We start from the raw sequence: 27,457 nt of genomic DNA, 5'->3' as shown, positions 1-27,457 counted from the left end.
ACTAATCAGATTTTTCAGATGGGAAAAACAAGTTTTACAAAGGTTAATTAACTGGTTGAAGGGTATAGATAGAGGAAGGCAGGACAGAGATCGGAGGTCACGCCTGTTTGAAGTCAGAGCTCCGGCCCTCACACTCTGAAGCTCCGTGCAGTCTGGCTGGTGAGGTGAGGTTCAGGGAGTTAAACCACATGGAATGCATTTTGAGAGTCACGTAAGCAGTTTGGGGAGAAAGATAACGGATAGGAGGATAACTTCTAATGAAGGATAAAATGTACTTCAGCAGCACGGGGAACCAAGGGCTTGGCTGGTATGATCACTGAGGGAGTTCAGTGCTGGGTTGCAAGAGTGACCCACACACTGCAGCATTAGATGATGCTGGAGAAAGAGTTTTCAGAGTTTTTACGTCAAAGAGTTGAAAATGAAGGAGAGTCACTTACGAAAACACAACACAGTCTATCAATGGTCTACTCTGGCTAACATTTGGTTTCTAATTTTAACTTCAAGGATTATTTTATTTCATTTTTGAGATAGGATTTCACTCTGTCACCCAGGCTACAGTTGAGTGGCATCATCATAGCTCACAGCAACCTCAAACTCCTGGGCTCAAGCAATTCTCACGCCTCAGCCTCCCAAGTAGCTGGGACTTGCCACCATGCCTGGCTAATTGCTCTATTTTTTGTAAAGATGGACTCTCTCTCTTACTCAGGCTGGTCTCAAACTCCTGGCCTCGAGTGATCCTCCTGCCTTGGCCTCCCAGAGGGTAGGATCACATGTGAGCCTCTGTGCCTGGCTCAAGGGTTATTTTAACCTTGACAATGAAGTTATAGTTTTTCCATCATTATTTTGCTGACTGTAAAATAGTGATATATTTATTATCTTATGCTTTTTCTAAAACCTTCTTAATTTTTTCTTGTCTTTTAGTTCCATATATTTACTGTGATCTAAGTATATCTGCTTTTCCGACCCCAGTCCTTACAAGTTTTATAAAATGTATTTATTAACTCCCTTCCTCCATGATCTTTATGTCTTTACTGAGGTACCTTAATTTTAAAAATCAATTTCTGAGGCTCCCACCTGTCTTGTTTTTACCACCCTAGGCTCCCACTATTTCCCATAACATGTCTTTCTCATGCAAGAACTAAACTCAATGTCCATACCTGGCTGTGGGCTAATGTGTGCCAAGGTTATAATGTAGTACACTTGACTTCTGCTTCTGGAGCCCAGTATTTGCCTGTTCAGTAATAATACCACAAATCGATATTCTGATACTGGTATCAGAAATCAAATTGATTTGAGAGCTCACCTCACCATTGTGTTTTTCAATTTGGAAGACTTTCAAATTTGAAATGTAGGCAAATCTTTTGATAAGAAAAGGGCATGGATCCAAAGAGAGTCATTTAGAATTTTTAATGTATACTCATGTATACTTGGTCAAAACAAAGTTCATCTTCTATTTTTATGCATTAAAATGAACTAGTCATGATTTCCTTCAGTGTATCAAAATGTTTATTACAATCTAGGAACTCTGCAGTGTTCATTAGAAATCTGGCTACGGGCTACCTCTGTTAAAAAAAAAAAATTACTAAAGAGTGAATATAACATTGCTGTTAACATTTTCCACTGAAGGAAGTGTGTTTATCTCCCCATCTATCAACTATTTCTTAGCATCTATGATAAAACAATCCCCCCAATACAAAGTTGCTACTTAGAAATAAAAGAATCCAAGTCCCTTTTAAAAGAATCTAAGGTGAATTCAACTTTTTTGAATAAAACTTCATATTACTAAAATACAATAAGACAGAACTGATTTCAGATGGTTACAATACAGACTTTTATTCTCCATCACTATATAAGACAGAAAAAAGAGTGGAAGCGGAAACCAGCCCATCTAATGTACATATAAAATAAAAATCTCATTCTTCTGAAATTGGCTTAATGGGTATAGCATTTGGGGAAATAAAAGCTTTTTCTTCTTTCTCAGGCTAAATATCAAATGCTATAACAATGTAAACAGAAGTAGTCTTTGAAATTGTTTTCCCTTTGCACTATAGTAAATACTTATATAATAAAGGGTGAGTAAATTACTTGTAATTTTTTAAAAATATAAGAATAGTCCTCAGGTTGGGGTGGAAGAATTGCCTAAGGCCAGGAGTTTAAGACCAGCTTGGGCAACATAGCAAGACCCTGTCTCAAAAAAAAGTAAAAATGATAAAGGACCAAACACGGCGGCACACATTTGCAGTTCGAGCTGCTCAGGTTGACCAGGAGGATTGCTACCTTAAGCCCAGGAGTTAGAGTCTGCTTTTGTTGTTGTTGTTGTTGAGACAGAGTCTAATTCTGTCACCCTGGGTAGAGAGCTGTGGTGTTGTACTCTCCGAGCAACCTCAAACTCCTGGGCTCAAGTGATCCTCTTGCCTCAGCCTCCCAGCCTGCCACATGCCCGGCTATTCTTTCAGAGACAGTGTCTTGCTCTTGCTCAGGCTGGTCTGGAACTAGCGAGCTCAAGCGATCCACCCATCTCAGCCTCCCAGAGGACCAGGCTTATAGGCGTGAGCCACTACACTGGCCTCTGGAGTCTGCTTTGAGATATGATCATGCCACTGCATTCCAGTCTCGGTGACAGAGCAAGACCCTGTCTTCTCTTTAAAAAATTCCTTCTAGTTTCCATGGAAAGCTGTAGAAATTATGTGGAGAATAGTCTTCAGATAGGTTACCATTAAATGCTCTACAGTCTCTAATCCAACAAGAATTTACTGGGCAACTACTGTTTTCCTAAAATTTTAGGCTGCCCTGTCCAGAGTCGCTTTTAGTTTCTAATGCACTGTCTACATATCAGAGCTCAGTACTAATGGGAACAGTGTCAGTTCAATTTCCTCTGCCAGTTATCTGGTTTTTCTCTTTTGGATAACAACAAACTCTTTACTCAAGTTTCTAATGGAAAAAAGCCCACAGTTAATCTCAAGAACATGTCATGATCACCTTCATGCACAAACGGCTGTTACGTAGGCACCACTGTGGATGTGGAATGCTTTCCTTTTGTTTCTGTACACAGGACTGTGCAAGTCATTTTGTTTCACGGGGTTTGAGTTTAGTTATCTGGAAAATGGAAGGATGACTTAGATTATCTCTAGGGATCCATTTGGCTCTAAAATGGAGTCTGTGTTTTCACAATTCTCAAGTTATTTCTGCATATATTGATGATAGCATTATTTAAAATAGATGCAAGATGGAAATAACCCAACTATCCATCAACTGATAAATGAATAAACCGAATTTGCTAAATAGGTGGTCCCCAGTTACAGACGAGATACATTCTTGAGAACATCTTTAGGTCAGAGTAGTATGTGTAACTCAGATCCTGGATGAACAGTATATATACAATAATAATGATACTATAACGGCTCAAATGCAATAATAATAATACAGTGTAATACTGTAATAATAACAGCCTATATTGCAGTAAGTTATAGATACTATCATGCTTTCTTTTAATTCAAACAGACCATAAAGATAAACTCATACAAAAAGTTTAGGTAGAAGATAGAAATTTCAAAAAAGAATATTAACAGTTAATACTTACCTAACGTTGCATCAAAGCTAGGCTAAAAGGAATGTTATGCTTATTTTGACCTTCTAGCCAAATCAATAATAACCTTTCTATTTCAATAATGAAACCATGACGCTGCTTAGTAATAGCTGATGCTTTCGCTGGCGCACTGCCTTTCACATGTTCCGTTATTCTCACTTTATCCTTTACATTGTTCTGACAGTCGAACAACGATAGCCTAACACTTTTGCAATGAATAATGGCATCTGGCCTTTCAACAAATGCTTAATTATTTCCACATTCATTTTCATTGCAATCAACTTTCCCTTCACTGCAGGCTCACCTGGACTTGTGGTGGACTTTCGCCTTGGAGGTGTGGTCATAAGGGTAGACACAGATTCATAAAATCGAATAATTAAAACAACAGTGATGCTGTGTGTAAGTGACCACGGAACAATGACACCACCTGTCAGCATTGAGATGCTGCAGCAGCAGCTTCTGCTGTGTGGGTTTGTTTACATGCACAGGAGAAACTCGTTTCCAAATTATTAATGTAATTATTTACTGGAGCCTTAGGAGCCCGTTCGTAAGTATGGAACACTATAAGTTGGGTTGTCTGTAACCTGGAGACTGTCTATACTCATAAATAGGAATATTACTGGGCCATAAAAAAGTAATGAAATGCTGATACATGTGCTAACACAGATGAAACTTGATAACTTTATGCTAAGGAAACTAGTCACGAAAGATGACATATATTATCCCATTTATATGGAAAGTCCAGAATACCCAATCTATAGAAACGGTGTGTTAGAGGTTGCTTAGTGTGGGATGGGGGTTGAGAGTTGAAAGGGGAAGAGTACAGGATTTTTTTTGTGTGTGTGAGATGAAAATCTTCTAAGATTGATGGTCACACAACTCTGTGACTACACTAAAAACTATAGAATTGTATGCTTTAAATTGGTGAATTTTCTCATCAAAGCCATTAGACAAGTTATTTCTAATTCTTTTGAGAAGAGTACATAGTACATGAAAATGGCTTTATACAGTGCAAACTATTTTCTTTGGTAATTCACTCTGATCATCACATACAAACATAAGTGTCACAGGAGAAAGGGCAAAAAAGTTTTGAGAGTTTCAAGACATTCAGTTCGATCCTATTTTCAACAGCACTTCCCACAACCCATTCCAGAGGTCACGTTCCAATATTTATGCAATGAAACGTAACGTAATGATGCAGCACCACCTCGGCGGGGTTTCGTGCTCTGGCATTCACAGGATGGAAAAGTGTTGCAACGGTAAGAATGATAAACCAAGAAAATCAATAGACCTGTAGATCTGTTATTATTTACAAAAAAACCCTATCATGCTCTTTAGCCTAAAACTTCCCCTATAAAATACACTGGGTGATACCATCTCATTTGATGAAAATGACCTGTCCAAATTCATCTGGCTAGTTAGCTGTCAGTCCTGATTTTATTAGTTCTCGGTGACATCTTCCTACTACCAAATACAGGCCATCTTGGTGACGGATAAAATCACACAACCTCCTATGTGCTAACCCAGGTTTGAAGTCAGGAAGCTCTTAACTCCCTCTCAGACTGTGTTTGTGGAAGGAGAGGCAGTGCCAGGAGTGCTATCAGAGTGCCAACAGGGAGGGAATAACACAGACTTAAAACTTCACCAAAGGTGTCACCTCCACAAGCAGCAGAGGGCTCTCTAACACCACACTGAAGACTCACTGGCCAGACCATGGTTTTTTGCATTGTTCCCCAGTGAACTACCACATCACCCCCATGTTATCAATATTTACATGTTCACAAAAGGATACGCCAAAGATCAGTACTTAGACCAGATGAATTCTGCTGAAGATAAGTTTCAGGGCAATTTTGGATTAATCAGTGAAGTACGATCGCTTTAGCTGGATCACTAATACAAGTTTATTAACCCTATTGCTTTAAGTCTTTTTAGAGAATCCACGGCTATTTGGAATTATGAGGAACTTTGCCATCATAAAACGAATATTTGTTAACATATTAGGTATCATATTTTGCTAGATGGAGAGAGAATTATATAGACATCACTCATGGCTTTTTACTTTGGTAAATAATAGAATGTGAACACATACAAGCAGAAGCCAATGAACTCAAACCACAGGAATCTATTACATATTAATCATTCAACACTACCCTTTGTGGATACAAATTAAGTTGGTGGCTATTGGAAAGTTCACTTAGCAAATTAAAATACTGCTGTGAAAAGGTGAGAATTTTGTCAAAGATGTAAGACTCATTAAGACTTTGTATCTTAAGTCCTTCTACACAACAGAGATCTTTACCCAAAGACCCAAAGTATCTAAGGTGAAAGAACCCAATGAAATATGAATCATGCAAAGAGCCTGAGGTATACACTAAGCCTGAAATCTGATAAAACATACTATCTTATTAGTAAAGGTAAATTGAGTCACCCAAGAAAACTCTTATTTCAATTTTTAATTTAAAATAGTCTCTCCCTTTATTTCTGATATTATTTTATTTCTTTGGGAGGATTTCTTCAGATGATAAGAATCTCCATTTAAGGCTATACAGTGTGTTGGGTTTCATCATTCACTGTAAGAAGCACTATGTAAATACTTTAGTATTTTTTAAAAATCTGGGAAAATTTAACCATCTCAAGAGTTAATAAGATCCCATCTTTAAGCCATCTGAAGGGAACTATTATGAACTGAGCACTTCACAGAGAGTCACATTTTAAACATTCAGCCTCTGCAAAGTTTTTCTAAAGATTGCGAGTTTCTAAACAGCTAATGCCGTTCTGGAAACCCTGCATATTAGACTCAGTAATGAACAGACGGCACACTACATCAAAGGAGACCAAAGTATTTTATTTCTTTTTCAGTTTTCAATCTCATCTGTTATTCTGATCTCAGGTGTGGATTAGCAGTAACAAAATAGTTTCTACATAGTTGCACAATATTCTAAGAAAAGCTAAAAAGTAATTTATGAAAATTACAAGTTAAGGAGACACAAGGGTACAAACATGCCCTCTAATAAGATCATGCACTTACATGAGGCTGAATAAAACACAGGGTAATATTGTCCGTCTATACACATCTCTGTCATTATGCTAATCATACTGTGTATTACCGAATTCACCGCACGGTCCCGTAATTGTCTGGTAATGTGTCTGTATCCTCACCGACCTCTGTGTAGTAAAGCTGGATTTAATTACCTTAAGATCACTGGCAGTATAATGTTCACTTAAAGGGAAAATATTTAAAAATGTTGTAAGTATGTTCTGTTTTAATAGGTAAAACTGAGAATCTAAAAAATGAAAGCATCAATTATGAAAAAAACCACAGAACTTCACCTAAGGTCAAGATATTAAATATTCCATTTGGGGAGGTTGAGTAGCACAGTGTTAGATTCCTATGTATACCAGCTGTCACTTAGCTTTATACAAACTATCACCATTAACTAGAACTTAGATCAGTGTCTCTCTAAGTGTAGACCATCTGTATCAGATTTTCTTTTAGGGAGCTTGTTAAAATGCAGATACTCTCCTAGCCACCTCCAGATTTGATTCAGTAAATCTAGGCAAGGCGGGTGGCAGGAAGGAATTGATTTTTTTCTTTTTTTTGAGATAGAGTCTCACTCTGTCACCTAGGCTAGAGTGCCACAATGTCAGCCTAGTTCACAGCATCTCTAACTCCTAGGTTGAAGCGAGCCACCTCCCTCAGCCTGCTGAGTAGCTGGGACTACTGGGGCTGGCCACCATGTCCAGCTAATTTTTCAATTTTTAGTAAAGACAGGTTCTTACTCTTGCTCAGGCTGGTCTTGAAGCCCTGAATTCAAGCAATCCTCCTGCCTTGGCCTCCCAGAGTGTTAACCTTACAGGCATGAACTACCATACCCAGCTAGGAAGGAATTGATTTTAAAAATAAATTCTCCAGGTAATTCCCATGCACTGAAAGTATGAGAAGGATTGACCTCTGCTCAGTAGAAAGCCCTCGTTTCATGAATACTGCTGAGCCTCTGTAACCTTCCAGTTTCAGGCAAAATAAGGGTAGGGTGATGGGCAATAATCACCGTGACCATGAAAGTCGCATAAATCAATAACCAAAAATACTGAACTGGAATTGAAAGAACAATTATATAAGAGTAGGAAGGTTTTCTGCATAAATGCTTAAATCCACAAGGCAGAGAACACAAACCTAGTCCTTGCATTCAGGAGATTTATAATCAAAGGTAGACACAGGCTCGAAGTAAAGATTGCGGAGAAATCAATCAAATTAAACTCTAAGAGGTAGGGAAATACTGCAGCAGTGAAGGCACAAAATAGAGCTTTAAGGGTGGTGATACAAGAAACAAAAGCTACAACTCCAAATTCCTGATGCAAAATTCAAATTATCCCTAGACTTATTCCTAATAGGCTCATTAATAATGCCAAAACAATGAAAACTAATTCCTAGGAAAAATGCTGATTTTATTTTAGCTTTCATTAATTTAACTGCCTAAACAATGTTTAAACAGGACACATGCCTATTTTCTTCTTAACAGTTGCTATCCCATCAAGTAGCTACTATAGAGTTTAGTAATAGCCAATATTCTTATCTAGAGTACAGCTGGCTTGAAATCCCCCAAAGGTCCCCAACTTTAAACTTAGAAACCAAATCAAGACTCCAAAAGGTGCACATTAGTTTTTGTCTCTTGTAAGCTTCAAGCATGTGGATCTTTTCACTGAGTTAATACAGGAAATTCTTAGATCTATCCATAAACCATGTTCTGTTCCTTTATAGTCTTAATTTTTAGAAAAGGGATTCTTTGGATACCTCCATCAAGTTCCCATTATGGTATACTTGTCAGTACAGTGAAAGAAAAATGACTAAACTGGTTTATCTCACAGTTAAGTATCTGCAGAAGAAAATTTTACAAATAATTTCTTTTACCTATTCTTATTGTTAAAACATGAACAGAATTGTGAAATATTTGTGGCATAGGTTTTAGAAATGAAATTAGTTTTTGTCAAGATTTTTCAATCCATAAATCATATTTCTATTGATGTTTTTAGCGTTTTCACTAATAAATCCCTCTGTAATTTTCTTAAGTGATCTACTTATATGGACTAAAATGCCACTGCACGTAAAGCAGTTAAAGTTCAAATATGATGCTATGAAGAGCAAAACTAATTTTACAAGTCATAAAATGTGACCTTGGACAACTCTGAGACTTTCTCCACGCCTACATTATTCATTTTATTCACTTATTAGTTCACCAACAGTGTTTTGTTGAACAAGCCCCTTTGTTTAAATTTACCTTTCTCCGCTTTGGTATAACCCTCTCTCCTCTCACCCCAGAAATCCAAATTACAATTATTAATGAACAAAATCCTCCAAAGCCTCGTGCTTATTCTTAGATAGACATTTTTAAAAATGCCATTTGTGTAATAAATGCATTTAGAATTACACAAGGGGAAATATTATCCCAAACCTTTATTCTCATTTATTATAATGTACATATTGACAGAAAATCCTTGCCTAGGTCTTAACTCCAGAAGGGAAGGATCCGAAGATGCATTTTCAAAAGGTCTTCAGCCCATCAGCACCTTTAAAATAGCCTTAAGGGAAACACTGCTAAAAAGCTGATTCCATTTTATTATCAACCTACTCAATATAGTCCTCAATCTATGTTTTTCTTTGGATTTCAAAAGTATTTTCTTATATTCATTTCCAGTCAAAGAAGGATACAACTGAAAATAATAAATGCAAAAGAAAAGAAATTGGCAAAACTGTCAGGAAAGGAGCAGTATAATATTTAGATTTTTCTGGTCTTACGGGAGACCAGACTCTGGATACCAGACTTTCCACGGTCTGCAGCACGTTTCGAAAAGATGCCGTATTGGCAAAGTTATATGGCTTTATACTATTCAAAATACAGAAGAGAATAAAATAAAACGAAACAGGGATAAATACTACCTTTGCAGGGGCATGATTTCACAAGCCATTCTTGCACGCAGATTTGCACAGGAATCTCACAACTGTCTCCTCCACAGATTTGGTGGCCCGTACAGTGAACGCCTTCTTACAGTGGCCAAGCTGGCGCAGGGCATGAGGCTGCACCTCGCCGCGGGAGAAACTACTCGCTCTGCACTTGGCCGGGGACCGCTGCTCTCAGCCTCCAAACTTCTCCAGGCAATGCTATTTCATCCGCGGCTTCTCTACATTTACACTGCAGTCCACTTTGACCTTTTGTTCCAGGGAAGCAGCTGAACCGCCCAGCCAATCAGAGGGCCTGCTGCTGCGGCGCTAAAGGGACTCCTCCCCTCCGCCTCCTCCCCCGCCCTCCCCCTCCGCCCCCCTCCCCTCCTCCCCAGTGGGCTTGCCTAGTTCTGGAAACTTGAAACTTTGGTCTGAGCAGTTCCACAGACAAGCCTGTCAGTCTGGGGCCAGCGACCCGTAATTGCAGCAAGAGTGAAGAGTCCCATGCTTCTCCACGTTACAGAGACTACCAGCAGGGAAATCCCATTTGTCAGGGAGAGACACTGCCCACGAAACTAAAGGTTTCTGTGGCAGAAGGCAAGAGCCTGTGTCCCCTTTCTAACTTTAAAACAAAAACAAAAACAAAAACAAAAAAACCCAAACAAACCCTAGCCTTGAAGGGCAGGAGACTTTTCTAGAAGGAAAGCATGCTTCTAGACACTTGCCCTAGCCACATTTATTTCCTGCTGATAGTTGTTGACACTGCGGTGGTTACAGTCACTGGTGATATCACCCTGGGCACGTAGCTCCCGCTTCTCCTCCGAGGGTGCTTCCCCTAAGCCCCTGCCCCAATCCTTAGGGCAAAGCGTCCACTCTCACGGAAATTATTTCAACTTACTCTTTCTGCATTTTTATTCGTATAAAATGGAATGTGTTTATTTACCCAGTCATTTTCTTTCATGAACACTAACAGCATTTTGGAGGGAGGATTTTATTTTATTTTATTTGTAACACAAAATCAGTTTTGCCATAACATCTTCTAGAAACCTGTTCAGTGTCATGCCTTCTGACAGTTTCTTCTTCAGGATGGAATACTACTATTTTTAGGAGCATAATTGCTAACCTATGGATTTTAGACATGGTAAGAATAAGAGAAATACATTTATGTAAGATTTCTTCCACATCGTGAGAGTTGTAAAGAATCATAGCAAACGCCCTTCACCATTTTTAGAAAAAGAAAGAACAGAGTCCACGCATTCAGAAATAGTGAGGGCTCGCAGCTCCAAAAAGGTATCCTCTTACCCTGAAGTTCTCCCGAATTTTGTACTCACAATTCTGAATCGGAACACAAGGTCCTATTGTGAGGTGTCTGCTTTCCTTTGCTATACCTAATAAAAACATTGTCACTGTCTGACTAAACCACCCATCATGTTTCTAAAAAATAGATTAGTCATCCTGAAACTATGTTCAGACATCCTGATTGAGTATCAATAACTACAATCACCCTTTTAAAACGACAGCTGATTGAAGTCCAAAACTTATTTAAATTGAAACCGTTGATAAATTCTTTTGATTCTAGATTTGCAAATTCTAATTTATTCTCCAGTAACAATAGCTTAGTTCTCTATATTTACATAAGTCTTATTTTTCAAAGTGCCTTTAACTTCTGCTTGACACTTCAAATAACTGCTTGGGGTAGAAAACCATGATTATCTATCCGGATAGCTATTTTATTAACGAGTAAGCTTGGTATTAAAAATAAAGTCATTTGTTCAAATTTACATGGAAACTTAGTGGCAGAACAGAAATGGGATTCAGGAAATCTCTTGTCTGATCAAGAACTCTTTGCTGACTCTATTTTATGTGAATGTTTTTTTTTTTCAGTTTTTGGCCGGGGTTGGGTTTGAACCTGCCACCTCCAGCATATAGGGCTGGCACCTTACTCCTTTCAGCCACAGGTGCCGCCCCTATACTATGTGAATTTTAAAAATATCTTGTAAAATACAAATATTTTTGGAAACAATTAAGATTCAAATGACAAAAATATTTCATCTTTTCTGAATATTATGAACACATCAATACTATCCGGCTAACGTAGATGTAAAAGTTCAACAATAAAAGACTCAGCATTAAAAAAATGTAAATACATATTTATACTCGATTTATACTCAATACATTTGAAATATGTTAAGATGAACTACTATTTATATTCTATGTGTGACTTCACAAATATTTCCTGATAAATTAAGTCGTTTGGTCAACGTTCCTCTAGCATGTCAAATTGTGTCAGAATGTCAATGGTTTCTTAAAAGTTCACTGTAACTCAGTAATCACATGTCTTTTCAACTCTTTTACAACAATTTCTCCTTTTTGTGTGTTTTTGGTGTATTTCCTGAGTATTACTTGATGATCACTTACGAACTTGTACCTAATTGCAGCCTCTTCGCTCTACCGTTAGCCACTGCCTTGGTTACTTAAATTACTTTAGTATTTCTGTTCCTGACAACCTCCTGTCAATTCTTCACAGTCTGAGTGGGAGCAACATTCATGACCCCCATCACTTCTAATTTCTCAAACACTGATATTCCGAGTGCATTTCCCTGGCTGCATTTCCTCCTCACTGAGCCCCTTCCCTGTCTCCTGACCCCCAATCCCTCTCCCTCCCAATTCTTTTGCCTTTTCTTATAGCGCTCTCCTCTGCTCAGCGCAATGCCTGCAAAGGATGACCTGCACTCATACCAGCTGGCACGTGTGTTAAAAAAGGTACATTCCTGGATCTCCTGAGCATTTAGTTATTTCTAAAATAGGTGCACTAGGACCCTCTGCTTCTGTACCCTTTAAAAACAAAAATCCTGCCATCTGGACGGTCTATTGCCCGACTGCTAAACATTGCAAAAGAAAGTCACATAGCCTGGCAACTAGTTATATTAAAAATTCATGATCTTTAACCTCAGCGTGAACCACAATACAGTGTTGCAACCTTTATCATTATCTTTAACTAGCTGTTCACTGTATTCCCACAGCAACTGCTGTAAACCTTCTCCAGTGCTACAAACCTGAACCTCTCTCAGTCACTAATAATTCTTTCACCTCCCTGACTGACGGAGAAGGTCAAGATCATTAAACATGAGCGAGGGCCTTTGGTCTCCTTGCTCTGTTTACTCCCGCCACCTCCAACCCAACACATGTCTTGCCTCATTCCTTTCAACTTTCTCCTAGTCTGGGAGAAAGTGTCCTCATTCCAAGGACAGAGTCCTCTAACTCAAGTGGCTCAGGACTGATCGGTGTACGGGGCGTCATCATTTTCTCCTTCTGGAAGAAGCCTGGTCTCTCCTGAATCTTAGGAGATCCAGCCCTTGCTGCCTGTTTCTTCTCCCTTCTGGCAGGCACTGGAGTGTCTCTCAGCCTTAAAAAATTTTCTTTGGTGTCCTGTCCTCTGGAATTGCAGTGCTGTTTCCCTCCTTCCCGCTGACAAACTTCCGCCAAACCTACCACCATGCTTCCACTTCCTCAAAGTCACTCACTCTTCCAGCCAAGCCGACGGAATGTGAGCCTTCCACTTTTCTGAAACTGTTTCTAAGGCCACCAATACTCTCCTGACCACTAAATCTAAATGCTTTAGCTTAGATCCCCTCCTAGTCTTAGCTTTTCTGAAACACCCACCTTCACTTTTCTGAAAGTCTTTGGCTCTCTGGGATCTTTGGTGGGGATTTGCCAAAATCTGGTCAACATTCTCCTTCCATTCCTTTTGTCTTTCCTCCTCTTTTGCCCCTGTAGGCATTCAATAAATCGGGCTCTGGAACTCCAGCCTTGGGGAGTGGCTCCTGATTCCATGGACAGGCCATGTAAACTTGCGTGGGTTGTTAAAAGCCCTGAGGTTGCTCTGAGGAATGAATGAGGTCACACATGTAACACGCACAGCATGGTGCCTGGCCAATAACAGGTGCTCAATGATTATACGATCTCCAAGCTTCTCCTCCTCCTGGCCTTTCTTGATGATGCTGTTGTTCTCTTTAGGAATCAGATTCCAAGCATGAGTCACCTTTTCTCCTCCCTCCCCTCTCTTCCCCTTAACCAAATCTATTGGCTGCTCTCTCTTGTCTCTTTCATCAGTCAGCCTAGGTCGCCTGCACTCCTAGGATAACCTTTCAAAATGTTCTTTCTGCCTCCTTTTATCCTATCTCCAAAGCATAATTTTCACTATTAGAGTGGATTTTCTGTGATGCTTGTGATCTGTTCACTCTTCTGCTCAAAGACTTCAATAGCTCCCCGCTACCTCTTACATAAACCTCAATTCTTTTAATATGATGGTTAGAACTCTCCACCAATTAACCCCAGTTTAACTCTGGAGTTCAGCTACTTATACCTATTAAGGAAACAACTCCTGATGTGCCTGGGTCACTATTTTCAAATATGCTCTGAACCTTTCTACCCTAAACATTTGCTCACGCTGTTCCCTCTGTCGGGAATACTCTTCCATTCTACTTCCTCCAGGCAAGATTCTACCTATACTTAGGGCATAAGCCAGGTAGAAGAAATCTCTTGCTTCTTTTTAACTCACATAGCTCTCTGCATATGTTACCTTTTTTTTCACACACATTTTGAGACAGAGTTTCACTCTGCCACCCTGGGTAGAGTACAGTGGCATCATTAAAGCTCCCTGCAACCTCCAACTCCTGCACTCAAGCAATCTTCCTGCCTCAGCCTCCCAGATACCTGGGACTACAGGTGCCTGCCACAATGACCAGCTAATTTTTCTATTTTAGTAGAGAGGTGGTCTCACTCTTGCTTAGGTTTGTCTCAAACTCCTGAACTCAAGCCATCCTCCTGCCTGGCATCCCAGATTGTGGGGATTATGGGTATGAGCCACCATGCTCAGTGCCACACAGTTTTATTATTACTTGAGTCTACCATACATGTTATCTTCTTTTTAGAGTATAAGCTCCCCAAGAAAAGAACTGTCTCTTTCCTGCAGCCTTACACAGAACAGGCACTTATATTAATAAATTAATTTATAAATGAATGAATATACTAATTACTCTTCTAGAGATTCTGAAGCATAGCTCTTTTGATTAGATTTAGATGTATTAAGTGCATTCTGTCCATTTTTAACTTAACATTTTCCATTGTGAGGCTACACTTAAGATAAATAGGTTCAAATGAAGAATAATGCTAACCAAAAACCATCTTAAAAAATAAACCTACCTTGTCATACAATGATATGAAAGCACAGATATGTAAAAAGAAAATTCTCACCCAAACTTCCACAATCTTTTAGGCATTCTACCTTGCCTGTCTCTTCCTAGGCTAGCTGGCTTATAGATTTCTAATTCTCTTACGTAACTTCTTCAGCAAATTCCAAGTGTTTAGTAATATCTCTGTTTGCCCTTGTGCTATCAAGAGCAACGAGTGCTCCAAAAAGGATGTGGCTGCATTTGCTGTCAGTTTCAACATCAATTAAAAACAACCAAAGAACCAAGAACATTTCTTGGCCACATTAATTTAGTTCCACATATTGTTTTAAAATCAAATTGATTTGTTTCCCAAGATACAATGATGTATTAAAATAATTTCTTTCTTCCAAGTTTGATAAGAAGGTGCTTCTCAGGCGCCTTCCTCATTTCTTTATTATTTTTATCTAATCTACATAAGGAAAAAAATCCCCCAGAGATAGAAACTATGTGATTGTTTTTCCAAAGACACCTCTCTTTAATTCTAAGGATGAATCTTGCTTTTAAAACTGGGTACGGGTTTATTTCATTAAGATCTATCTGACTCTACTTGCCGAGCTCCCAAATGCTTACAGCATTCATTTATTTAGATTCTAAACACCCTGTAGAGCTGCCTGTGAAGGGGGGAGGAGAAAGGTGCTAACAGGGAGGTTTAAAGGCCTGGACAGCTGGAGGTGCAGGATTCAGACGTCCTTCACTTGACTAACCAGTTCCAATGTTTCCAGTATAGAAAATAAAACTTAAAACATTCATTAGAAACATTAAGTGCTGATGTCAAATCCAAAGACAAGTAGTTATATTATAGTTCAGCAAGTAGCAGTTCTATAGAAATTCACACAGAACCTTTTTTTCTTTTAAGGGAATTTCTTATAAGAACTGAGGGACTGTAATTTCTTCACTAAAAAGTAGTTAAAAATAAATTACTTGTGATGACTTATATAATTGTTCCCCAACTGTCTGGGACAGGGAAAAGTCCATGGTTTTGCCAGATGGAGTCTCAGTGAGTGATCATTGCCAATAAATAAGAGCTTGGAGCACATTTTCCTGGAATGGGACTTGCTGGGCACGACTTTTCTCCAAATCTCCCAGAGGAGTTCAGATAATAGTGTTTCTGTCCTCATAAAATAAGCCATGTCCCACACAACAGCTGCCACCACACCTGAGATCACCTGCCTTAAATTGTCCCAGTGACCTTTCCCCTGTTAAGTGATACTTCCTGCCAGAGGAGAAGCAGGCTTCAGCACGGCTTCCTTAGAGAACCGTCCAGAGTGTTTACTGTGATAGGGCAACCAACTGGCCGGTGCTGTGTCCATAAAACATGATGTTAACTCCTCACACGTCTGACACACAAAACACCATAAAATCTCAATGGCAATACACTGGCTGGTAAAATTAATTTAACACAAAGTGTAATGCTTTGCTTTGAACCAACCCAAAAGCAAATAAGTGAAATATAAAAGTGAATCAGTGAAAATATATTTGAAAAGAAAATAAGGGGAACTATCTGTGCTACATCAAAAACGACCACCACCACCCCAGTATTAGTCCTTAAAAGTGTCAGAACTTCTGGTGTATTTTAAATGATCTTATTTTTAAAAAACCCTTCTTAATTCCCACTTTTCAGAGGATGGGGCTGAGTGCATTAAACTACTGTGTACATGTTTATATCCTTTCTTCTTAGTGCTATTCACATATGAAACATTATTAGAATTCATAACAAAACAAAGAAACTTCTCATAGAATTTTAGTGAGAGAATATGTAAGTTGGAAAAAGAAATTTCAAAGTAGGAAATAAATTAAAATTTGAAACTTTTGTGCTTCAAAGGATGCTATTGAAAAACTAAAAAGACAACCCAAGAATATGAAAAAGAACATACAAACCACCTGTTAAGGGCCTTGTATCCAGAATAGAGAACGAGGAAGTGATCTGAAAAGACATTCCCCTAAAGAAGATATTGAATGGCCATTAAACACACGAAAAGATGTTCAACATCACTAGTTGGTAGGGCAATGCAAATCAAAACCACAGTGAGGGCCAGGGGCCATGGGGCTCACGCCTATGACCCTACACTCTGGGAGGCTGAGGTGGGTGGATTGCTTGAGCTCAGGAGCTCTAGACCAGCCTGAGCAAGAGCAAGACCCCATCTCTACTAAAAATAGAAGAATTAGCCGGGCATGGTGGTGCATGCCTGTATGTAGTCCCAGATACTCAAGAGTCTGAGTCAAGAGGATGGCTTGAACCCAGGAGTTTGAGGTTGCTGTGAGCTGTCACTCTACCCAGGGCAACAGAGTGAGACTCTGTCTCAAAAACATCCCCCCCCAAACAAACAAACAAAAAACCCCACAATGACATACTACTGCTTCACACCCTGTAGGATGTCTACAATAAAAAATACAGGTAATAACAAGTGCTGGTGAAGACATGGAGTGAGTAGCAGCATCACCCGCTGGCAGGTGGGGATGCAAAGTCGAGTTGCTGCTTTGCTGGTTCTCGAATTTAAACAAAGGGATCAGTACGATTATGCACGTCCACCCACAGGCCGCAGATGCCCAAGACAACTGCAAACATGTCCACACAAACACTTCTGTGGAAATGTTCATACCAACCTGCTCATAATGGACAAGAGCAGAAGCAACCCAAATACCCATCGGCTAATGAAGGGCAGACAAACTGTGGCAGATACATTCAATTGAACATTATTTGGACATAAAAAGGAACGAAGTAGTGATCATGCCGCAACACGGGTGAACCTGCAAAACACATCCGAAGTGAAAGAAGATAGACACAAAAGGACATGTTTTGTGTTGCTCCATGTATAGGAAATGACTGAATTAGAGGGAGCTTCAGAGAAGGTGAAATTTCAATGGGCCGGTGACAAAGTATGAGAAGGGCAGTCCAAATAAAGGGGAGGATGTAGGCGAAGATACAAAAGGGTGAAACCACATTTGAAATAATGTGGCCGTCACGGAGCCTGATTATAGGAAGAACTGTAGAAGACAGGCCGGGAGGTCCGGGAGGTCCAGGAGGACCAGGAGGTCCAGGAGGCAGGCTTAGCAGGGTTTTTAAAGGCCTTGAAGGCCTTGAACTTTATTTTATAGCCACTCTGTTATGTTACTTTAAAACCTCCTTCGATCATCTGTTATTGTTAACCACACAGAAGTTGTGTCTCACTCCCTGGATGGGTAGACACCACGTCTTGGTTCTCTCCGGCTGTCCAGGTGCCAACGCATATGTGTAGGACATAGGTTGTGCCCAAGAAGAGTCTGCTGCCTTATAAATCCAGCTAAGACCACAGTAAGTCCAGGCACACTCTTGTCATCTCTATGCCAGTGAAATAATCTGAAGATACAATGATAACTTTCCTCACCATGACACACCTATCTTTCTCAGCAACCACTTATATTGTAAACAGTATCAGAAAAAAAAATTTTGTTTAACTGAAGTTTAGATCCCAGTGAAATGCCAAAATGTGAGTAGACACAGCAATTGTTTTGCGAGGCAGATTTTGGTGAACGGGTAGAGAACAGTTTATACTTTGGTAATCAAAGTACTGAGAGAAATATCAGAGACTTTATTTTAAAAGGAGGTTGAAGTTAAAGACTGGAAAACATTTTTAATAAATATTTAGCTTATATAAAATAGGTTTATCTAAGAAGACCTTAGGGTATTTATCATGGGAGCTTGTGGCGGTCAAGAAAAGATCACAAGACTGCAGAGATAGTTAGATAATTTCTAATCCAGTCTGGGACCCTGGGGGCCTTTTCAAGCCTACCTTTCTATAAATCTCTTCTGTGAAGCCTACAGAGTGGGAACAACGCAGGACACGGCAGCTCTGTCGGGGGACTGTGTGCTGAAGCTGGTCACCAAGCTTTCACAGGCGGCTTTACACATTCCTGCACTCACACTGGCTCAGTTGCAGTTGTTCCTGAACAGTCAGCAGAACAGTCATGATATCTGGTAACTTCTCAAATGATATGGTGCATGATACAGTTATGAATCTTGCAGCTAAAAACCTAATTGTGTTTTGGCTTTACCAGTCAGTTAAAAATCCTGCAACTTGGCTCAGTCGCAGAGAGTGAAACACTATAGGGAAAGAACACATGTTCAGCAAGTAATTGGAGGGCTCTGCAGACAGTGCACGCAGAGGGTCGTTACGACTGCTTTCTTTGCTGGCTGCACTTCAGAAATGAAGAAGGTCATAGTTAACTGCAGATTAGATAGCTCGAAGGGCAACGGGGACAGTTAATATTCGTTACCAATGTTGCTGAAAGTTTGGTTCTTATGAAACGTGCTTTTGTAATATGTTACTAAGATATGCAACATTCTTTGGCAAATGTCACAAGGCAGTACACTCTCTGCCACAAGTGCAGAGAGTTGCACACTGGTGTTACGGACCTTAGAAAACAACGGATTTCTTCCATAGAAACAGGCAGCCAGGTGCGGATAGAAATGCAACCAGAGGGCATAGATATTAAGTGGGGACAGGAGGGCACAGCTGTCCTGACCTCTGTGGTGTCTCTGAGGGTGTGGAGCTCAAGGTGTCCTTGGGTTAGTACTTTCCAAGGCCCATTTCATACTGCTGTGGACACAGAGGAAGCAGAGATAGCCTCGCTCTCCTTCAGGAACTCACAAGCAGGTTGGAGAGAGAAGAGTATGAACACCTGCCAGAGGGAAGGAACTCAAGGTGGACGGCGGGCAGGAAACAGTGGCCAGACACTCAGAAGGTCTATACGTAATCTCAGCCTGTCAACTAAATCTGTGATCTTGGATCATTCGCTTCATTTGATAAATATTTGTGAAATGAATCATGATTTCTTCGTCCAACATCACTTTGTAGATAGGAAATTCTTTTTACAGTGCTCACAAAACTGTGCTATAGTCAAGAAATGCTACAGGTAGGGTTATCATAATTTTTAAAGAAAATATCAAGACAAAATCTGGAACACAATCTGATTTTGAAGAAACTATCTGAAACCAAGACAGTTCAAAGCAAGGGTTATGTGATGGCTGCAGGTATGAGCGAAGCAGGTGTGGACAGTGGAGGAGGGTTGGGGAGGTGGCAGGCAATAGAGCCAGGAGTCTTGTCGTCTAGGCACGGGAAGCCACACTTAGCCCTGAGTAGCATTGGAGTGTGTTTGAACTTCTGTGTCTGCAGAGGTGCTGAGAGGTGGGAGGTAAGAGCACAGATAGAGACAGTGAGATTGTCAGACGGCATTCTGGAACTGGGTGGCTCTGAGCGAGTGATGGGGTAGAAGTGTTTAGCTGTCTGACCGATGGGGAACACGCACACTGCTAGTTAGAGCAACCTGTGAGTACAGTTCAGTAGTAAATTCTAGATGGGAAATATAGCTCCAGAAGCCATCATATAGAATTAAGAGTGGAAGACAGAGGCACGGGAATAATTTGTGTGAACGAAATGAATCCAGAAGATTCATAGAGGGGAGAAAATAATCATCTAACCACAAAGTGATGGAGGCCCAAACTACAATTGATCAGGAAGGGGAAAAATGGAGAAAGGGAGAGTGAAAACACTGAAAAAAATATTTAAAAGATTTGATGACATTAAAAAGGTTTTAAGTGTGGTAGTTGGGAGAATGAAATATACAGCAAAGTTGAAAGAGAAAGATGAGAAAATGAGTTCTGCGTGGGCGCAGTGAGTTTACGGGAGATGCAAAGACTGCCTGGCAGGCACTAGAGTTCAAGTCTGAGATACGGATTTAGACATTTTCATTCTGAGGCACTGACTTGGCCATGGAAGGGATAAGCAGATGGGTGGCGGGGGTTGGGGGGAGGCAGTCAAGGAGGCAGAAACGGAGGACACTGTGTCTTGGGCAGAAAGGAAAGGGAATGAACAGCACAAGGAGGAAGCAATATGGGAACCGGGGAAGTTTTCAGGACTCTGTGAAGCACCACAGTACATTTAGTAAGATGAAAATGTTTTCTTAAAAAGTTTAAAAAGGGCCAAGTGTGGTAGCTCATGCCTGTAATCCTAGCATGCTGAGAGGCTAAGGAGGGTGGATTGCTTGAGCTCAGAAGTTTGAGACCAGCCTGAGAAGGAGCAAGACCTTGTTTCTACTAAAAAAAAAAGAAAAGAAAAACTAGCCAGGTATCATGCTGGCACCTGTAGTCTCAGCTGCTCAGGAGGCTTAAGCAGGAGGATCACTTGAGCCAAGAAACTGAGGTTGCTGGGGGCTATGACACCATGGCAGTCTACCCAGAGCCACAGAATGAGACTCTATCTCAAAAAAAAAGAAAGAAAGAAAGAAAGAAAGAAAGAAAGAAAGAAAGAAAGAAAGAAAGAAAGAAAGAAAGAAAGAAAGAAAGAAAGAAAGAAAGAAAGAGAAGTACGAGGTATATTCCTGTGTAAATACAGGAAGAACACATGACCAAACGTAGAACAGCAGTTACCCCTGGGGAGAGTGGAGTGAATTAGAATCCTACAGCGAGAAAATCAATGGGAACTTTAGCCTTATCCGTGATGTTTTGAATTTTTTAAGAAGAATGTATTCCCCAAGCAATTAAAAAGTTTTGAAAAAAGGAATAAACAGATAAGAAAGTACTTTTAGCATAGAACAACTCTTTCATCCAGAACTTAGTTTCCCAGGGAAAGAAGTTTTAATACACATTGAAAAGGGATTTATTATAGTCTTCCTTGTTTATCTATCAATATAAGAACACAACAACATAAGCAAAGATATTTTCTTTAGCCATACACAATATATGACTTTAGGTAAATAATTGGTATACTGGTAGCTTTTTAAAAGTCACGTTACAGAAATGAAAGCATTTTAATTGTTCACTTAGTCTTTTTATGTAAAAGCTAGATACAAAACTGTCATTAGTTGTGTGCCTTGAAAGAAGACCATGCACTTCTGCAGACAGACCCAAAGATACTTTTCCTAGAGTTGCAAAGCTCACCTTAACCATTGCAGCATATCGGCTCACTTTCCTGCTTACCAACAATAAACCTAGGATTTTTCTTTGTGCAAAATTCCAAAGATGTTGCAGCTTTTTCCTTCTGTTTCTATGTCTCCCTGTAACAGGGATCACTTCAATAACTTCTGATTATGGCACAGTGAGCTATAACTGGAATCCTTCCAGGTGGAGAGGACAAAGAGCTTTTTTTCCCTCTTCCTCTCCCTCCTTATGAATCATGAGGACCTGACCTTTATTCCTGCCACCAGCTCTGTTATAAAGTATGAAGGAACAAATTCTTTTTTTTTCTGAAGAGACAGCATGTCATTTATTGCCCTCAGTAGAGTGCCATGGTGTCACAGCTCACAGCAACCTCTAATTCCTGGACTCAGGTGATTCTCTTGCCTCAGCCTCCCAAGTAGCTGGAACTACAGGTGCCGCCACAATGCCTGGCCATTTTTTTGTTGCAGTTTGGCCAGGACAGGGTTTGAACCCACTGCCCTCGGGGCTGGCGCCCTACCCACTGAGCCACAGGCGCCTCCCAGGAACAAGTTCTTTTTAAATGTAACAAACACAACTCTCTCTGCAGATAGCATTTACTTATGACAAGGGTTTTATTTTAGCAATTTGCAATCAAGTGACATTCTTGCGAAAGCATATCCATTCTTCCTCATGACTTTTTTTGCATTTGTAGTTTTTAAAGAATTATGGAAATATAATTTATATGTATCATAAAATATACCTAACAATTCCATGATTTGTAATGACTTTATCAAGTGATGTAATCATCACTATAAATCAGTTTCAAAACATTTTTTATCTCCACAAATAAGATCCCTCAGGCCATTTACAGTTAACCCCTATTTCTCTCATTTAAGCCCCAGAAGATCATAAATTTACTTTCTGTTTCTATAAATTTGCCTTTTCTGGACATTTCATATAACTGGAGTTATATAATATATGGTCTTGGGAGTCTTCAGCTTGACTTTATGAAATAAAACTAGAGATTTCCTTTGGGCCTTTAAGAAAATTGCACATTTAAGGAAATATATTAGTTTTCAAATAAAATATTACAGTAGATCCTATTTAACATCTTTAAAGACTAAAATATTAACCATGCTCTCTATTTAAGTTCTAAAATTCAAAAATACTGAAAGTAATATTATAGCTTTAGAAATATGAAAAAGATAATTTATTTTACCACTTGAAACAGATAAGAAACAAAAAGTTCATTCTTTGAAAAGATAAAATTAATAATCCCTTGGGCAGATTAACTACAAATAGAAAAGTAGGATCTCTAATAAGCTCAATCCAAAACAGAAAAGGGGAAATAACAATGGATATCTCAGAGATATAAAAGATCATCACTGAATACTACAAAACACTCTATGCCCAGAAATTTAGAAATGTGGAGGAAATGAACTAATTCTTGGAAGCACACCACCTCCCTAGACTCGCAAGGAGGAAACAGAAGTCGCGAACAGACTAAATATCAAGCACCAAAATTGTAACAACAATAAAAAAAGCTTCCAACAAATAAGAGTCTTGAACCAGACAGTTTCACGCCAGAATTCTACCAAACTTAAAAAAAGAAGCTCGCATCTATATTGCAGAACCTATTCCAAAACATTGGGAAGGAAGGAACTATCCCCATCTCCTTCTACAAAGCAAATGTTACCCTGATACCAAATCCAGGAAAGGACACAACAACAACAACAAAAAAACAATAACTACAGACCAATATCATTAATGAATATTGATTTAAAATACTCAGTAAAACCTTTGCAAACAGAATTCAGCTGCACATCACAAAAATAACTCATCATGACTGGGTGAGCTTCATCCCAGGGATGCAAGGCTGGTACAACACACCCAATCTGTAAATGCAATTTACCACATTAACAGAAGCAAAAGCAAAGGCCATAGGATCTCCTCGATAGATGCAGAAAAAGCATTTGACAAAATCAGCATCTTTTTTTTTTTGTAGAGACAAAGTTTCACTTTATCATTCTTGGTAGAGTACCATGGTGGTGTCACACAGCTCACAGCAACCTCCAACTCCTGGGCTGAGGTGATTCTCTTGCCTCAGCCTCCCAAGTAGCTGGGACTATAGGCACCTGCCACAAAGCCTGGCTATTATTTTGTTGCAGTTTGGCCAGGGCCGGGTTTGAACCCACCACCCTCGGTATATGGGTCCAGCGCCCTACCCACTGAGCCACAGGTGCCGCCCTCAGCATCTCTTTTTGATAAGAACATTTAAGAAAATAGAAATAAATGGGACATTTCTTAAACTTATAGAAACCATCTGCAACAAACCCACAGCCAACATCATATTGAATAGAGAAAAACTGAAAGCATTTCCACGTAGAAAGAGAACCAGGCAAGGATGTCCACTGTCACTACTACTAGTCAACATAGTGCTGGATGCCCTAGTTAATACAATCAAGCAAGAGAAAGATTTAAAAGGTATCCAACAGTCAAGCTGAGAACCAAATCAAAGATTCAATACCCTTCACAGTAGCATCAAAGATCAATATTGTTCAAATGTGTAAGCTACCTAAATCAATCTACAGATTGAATGCAATCCCTATTAAAATACCAATGTCATACTTTGAAGATCTTGAAAAAATAGTCCTACATTTCACATGGAACTGGAAAAAAACTCCTAATAGCCAGCACAATCTATGAAATAAGACAAACCTGGAGACATCACATTATCAAACTTCAGGTTATACTATAAGCCTATAGTGATCAAATCATCATGGGATTGGCATAAAAATAGAGATGTGGATCTATGAAACAGAACAGATAACCTAGAGATGAAACCAGTCTCATATTGCCATCTTTGATAAAGCAAACAAAAGCATATACTGGGGGAAAGAATTCTATTTAATACATGGTTCTGGGAGAACTGGTTAGCCACATGTAAAAGGCTGAAACTAAACCCACACCTCTTGCCACTTCCAAAAATTAGCTAACAATGGATAAAAGATTTAAATCTAAGACATGAAATGATAAAAACTCGAGAAAAAGGTGTGGGGAAAACTCTGACTCTTAATGGCTTAGGAAAAGAATTTATGAAGAAGACCCCCTTAACAAATTTCAGCAACAACAAAAATAAATGAATGGGACCTGATCAAGCTAAAAAGCTCTGCACAGTTAAGGACATGATTAATGAAGTAAAGAGACAGTCTTCAAAATGGGGGAGATATTTGTATGCTATGAGTCTGATGAATAACCAAAACCTACAAAGAACTCAAGCAAATATACAAGAAAAGAGGAAACAACCCCATTAAAAACTGGGCAAGACAGTAGCACCTGTGGCTCAAAGGGGTAGGGCGCCAGGCCCATATACCAGAGGTAGTGAGTTCAAATCCAACCTGGGCCAAAAATTGGAAAAAAAAAAAAAAAAACAAAACTGGGCAAGAGACATGAACAGAATCTATTCTCATCAGCACAAATGGCCAACAAACAGATAAAAAATAAAAAACATGCTCATCATCTCTAATTATGGAGAAGTGCAAATCAAAACCACTCTGAGACATCACTTAACTGCAGTGAGAGTGGTCCCCATCACAAAGTCCCAAAGCAACAGATGCCGCATGGGTACAGGGAGAAGGGGACATTCATGCATTGCTGGTGAGGCTGCAAACTAGTACAGCCTTTATGAAAAAGTATGGACAGTCCTCAAAGAAATAAAAGTAGACTTCCCATTTGATTCTGCAATCCCATTACTAGGTATCTACCCCAAAGAAAAAAAGTCATTTTACCATAAGAACATTTGCACTTAAATGTTTATCACAGCTCGATTCACAATCTGAAGGATTCGGAAACAACCCAAGTGCCCATCAGCCCAGGAGCTGTGGTATATGTATACTATGGAATAATATTCAGACATTAAAAAAATGGAGATTTTATATCTTTTGTAACACCCTGGATAGATGTGGAGCACACTCTCCTAGGTAAAGTATCACAAGAACAGAAAACAAGCATCCCATGTACTCAGTAGTAAGTTGAAACTCGTAGATTAAAAACCACCTGCTCATATGAGAGAAAAACTCAGTTAAATTCGTGAGGGAAGGAGGGAGTGAGGGAGTTTGGTAAGTTCCCACCCAGCAGGTACAATGCATGGGTACATGGCACGCTTCCTGGATGAGGAACACAACTACAGCTCAGACTTAATCTCACAAGTGCAAAGAATGAAACCTAATCACATTTACCCTTATATTAATCTGAAATAAAATTTAAAAAGGAAACAGAATAGTTATCTCTGATGCTTCAAAGCTTTTACATACAATGCAAAGCTTTTCTCCATTTTTAATAATGATGTGTAACTTTCCCTTCCAGAAATATTTTCAAATGGCCTCTTTCTTAACACATTAGGTAATACCTGCAGTTTAGTTCTTGTGATAATTTTTACCTAGCGCCGTGCAAAGGAATGAAATATTTGGGTAGTGGCACGGTGGCTCACACCTGTAATTCTAGCACTCTGCAAGGTCAAGGCTGGTGGATCACCTAAGCTCAGGAGTTTGAGACCAGCTTGAGCGAGAGTGAAACTCAATCTCTACTAAAAATAAAAATATTAGCTGGGTGTGGTGGTGGGAGCCTGTAGTTCTAGCTTCTTGGGAGGCTGAGGCAAGAGGATCATTTGAGCCCAGGAGTTTGAGGTTGCTGTGAGCTAAGAAGCCATGGCACTTTAGCCTACGGCAACAAAAGTGAGACTCAGTCTCAAAACAAAAAACCAAAAGAATATCCAGTGTAATAGAAGTGTAAAAGAAGAATTGGAAGGTTCAAACCTTGCTTAAGGGATACGCCTATTTAATAACCTCTTCATTTCTGCCAGTGCCTCTGAAATCATCAAACTTGTGTACTATACTGTCACTGTGAAGGACAAACATTCATTCTTTTCATAATGGTATGACAGACTAAAATTGTGCTTTTCAGTTTACTGTGAATTCTAGTAATGTGCATATCTTTATTACAAAAAATGTGTTTTAACAGTATTTTTGAAATTGCTGCTGTCAGTGTTAGGCGATAGAGATCATGAAATGAAATGAACAACTCACTAGGCACTTTCATCTCTGGCTTTTGATTCAGTATAAAGCAGACCCCTCCACCGAGGCCTATCATGGTCAAGAGAGGCCTATCATTCTTCAACATCTCTCTTGAAGCCATTCTAATTGACAGAAAGATTCCATAAAGATTAGAAAAATGACTATTGTTTGTCATCTTTAGTGCCAATTTTAAACATTTGTAGAACAGGCAGAAATCAGCCAATAAGTAATAAAGGGCATCCAACTCTTTTTTGGACTCTCAAACCGTCACATTTTAAAATGTGTCATTCCTTTAAGCTTTTATTTTTACTAACACTATCTGAATAATAAAGAAATAAATGAACACTTGCTCATAATAATTCATATTTCCATTACATCTCAAAAAGCAATGGGACTATGTGTAAGATTTAAAACTAGGGAAAAAAAGATGAAGTGAGTCAGTCTGGAAAAAAAAAACAACACTGCAATGAAGTCTAAACCCATAAAATTTAAAGTTATCCAAAAAAGACTGTTAATGATCCCAAATTACTTCTCTTCTCAAATGCCACTGAAATCATCCTTTACCTCATTGTTGAAAAATCACATGATACTTCATCATTCAGAAAATCTCAGTATATAAAGGTTCTTTGTTGGTTTTATAAATGTTGTTAACCAATGTGGTAATTCTGCTGAAAACCAAACTCTTATGTATACAAGTGCTACCCTGATTGCCAACAGAAGGGTTTTTTTTTT

General features: G+C 39.3%; 1 protein-coding gene across 3 annotated transcripts in view; it reads right to left on the bottom strand.

Annotated features, from left to right (window-relative positions):
* The window catches only part of FAM13A (family with sequence similarity 13 member A), a 264,125-nt gene that overhangs the window by 83,006 nt on the left and 153,662 nt on the right, over positions 1 to 27,457 (bottom strand). The window contains exon 1 of one of the 3 annotated variants that reach the window (XM_023513356.1): positions 9,522 to 9,799. The exons of 1 other annotated variant lie outside the window; for it this stretch is intronic. In XM_023513356.1, coding sequence (XP_023369124.1) covers positions 9,522 to 9,550 — 29 coding nt within the window. In that variant the 5' untranslated portion in view covers positions 9,551 to 9,799. Of the gene's footprint in view, positions 1 to 9,521; positions 9,800 to 27,457 lie in introns of those variants that run through there. One more of the 3 variants, XM_023513357.1, reaches the window with a different exon arrangement.

The sequence above is a fragment of the Otolemur garnettii genome, unplaced genomic scaffold, assembly GCF_000181295.1.
Source record: "Otolemur garnettii isolate 467f Iridium unplaced genomic scaffold, OtoGar3 scaffold00039, whole genome shotgun sequence".
NCBI classification, from domain to species: domain Eukaryota; kingdom Metazoa; phylum Chordata; class Mammalia; order Primates; family Galagidae; genus Otolemur; species Otolemur garnettii.
The sequence above is the reverse complement of the archived record's forward strand: the minus strand, read 5'-3'. Positions and strand labels throughout refer to the sequence as shown.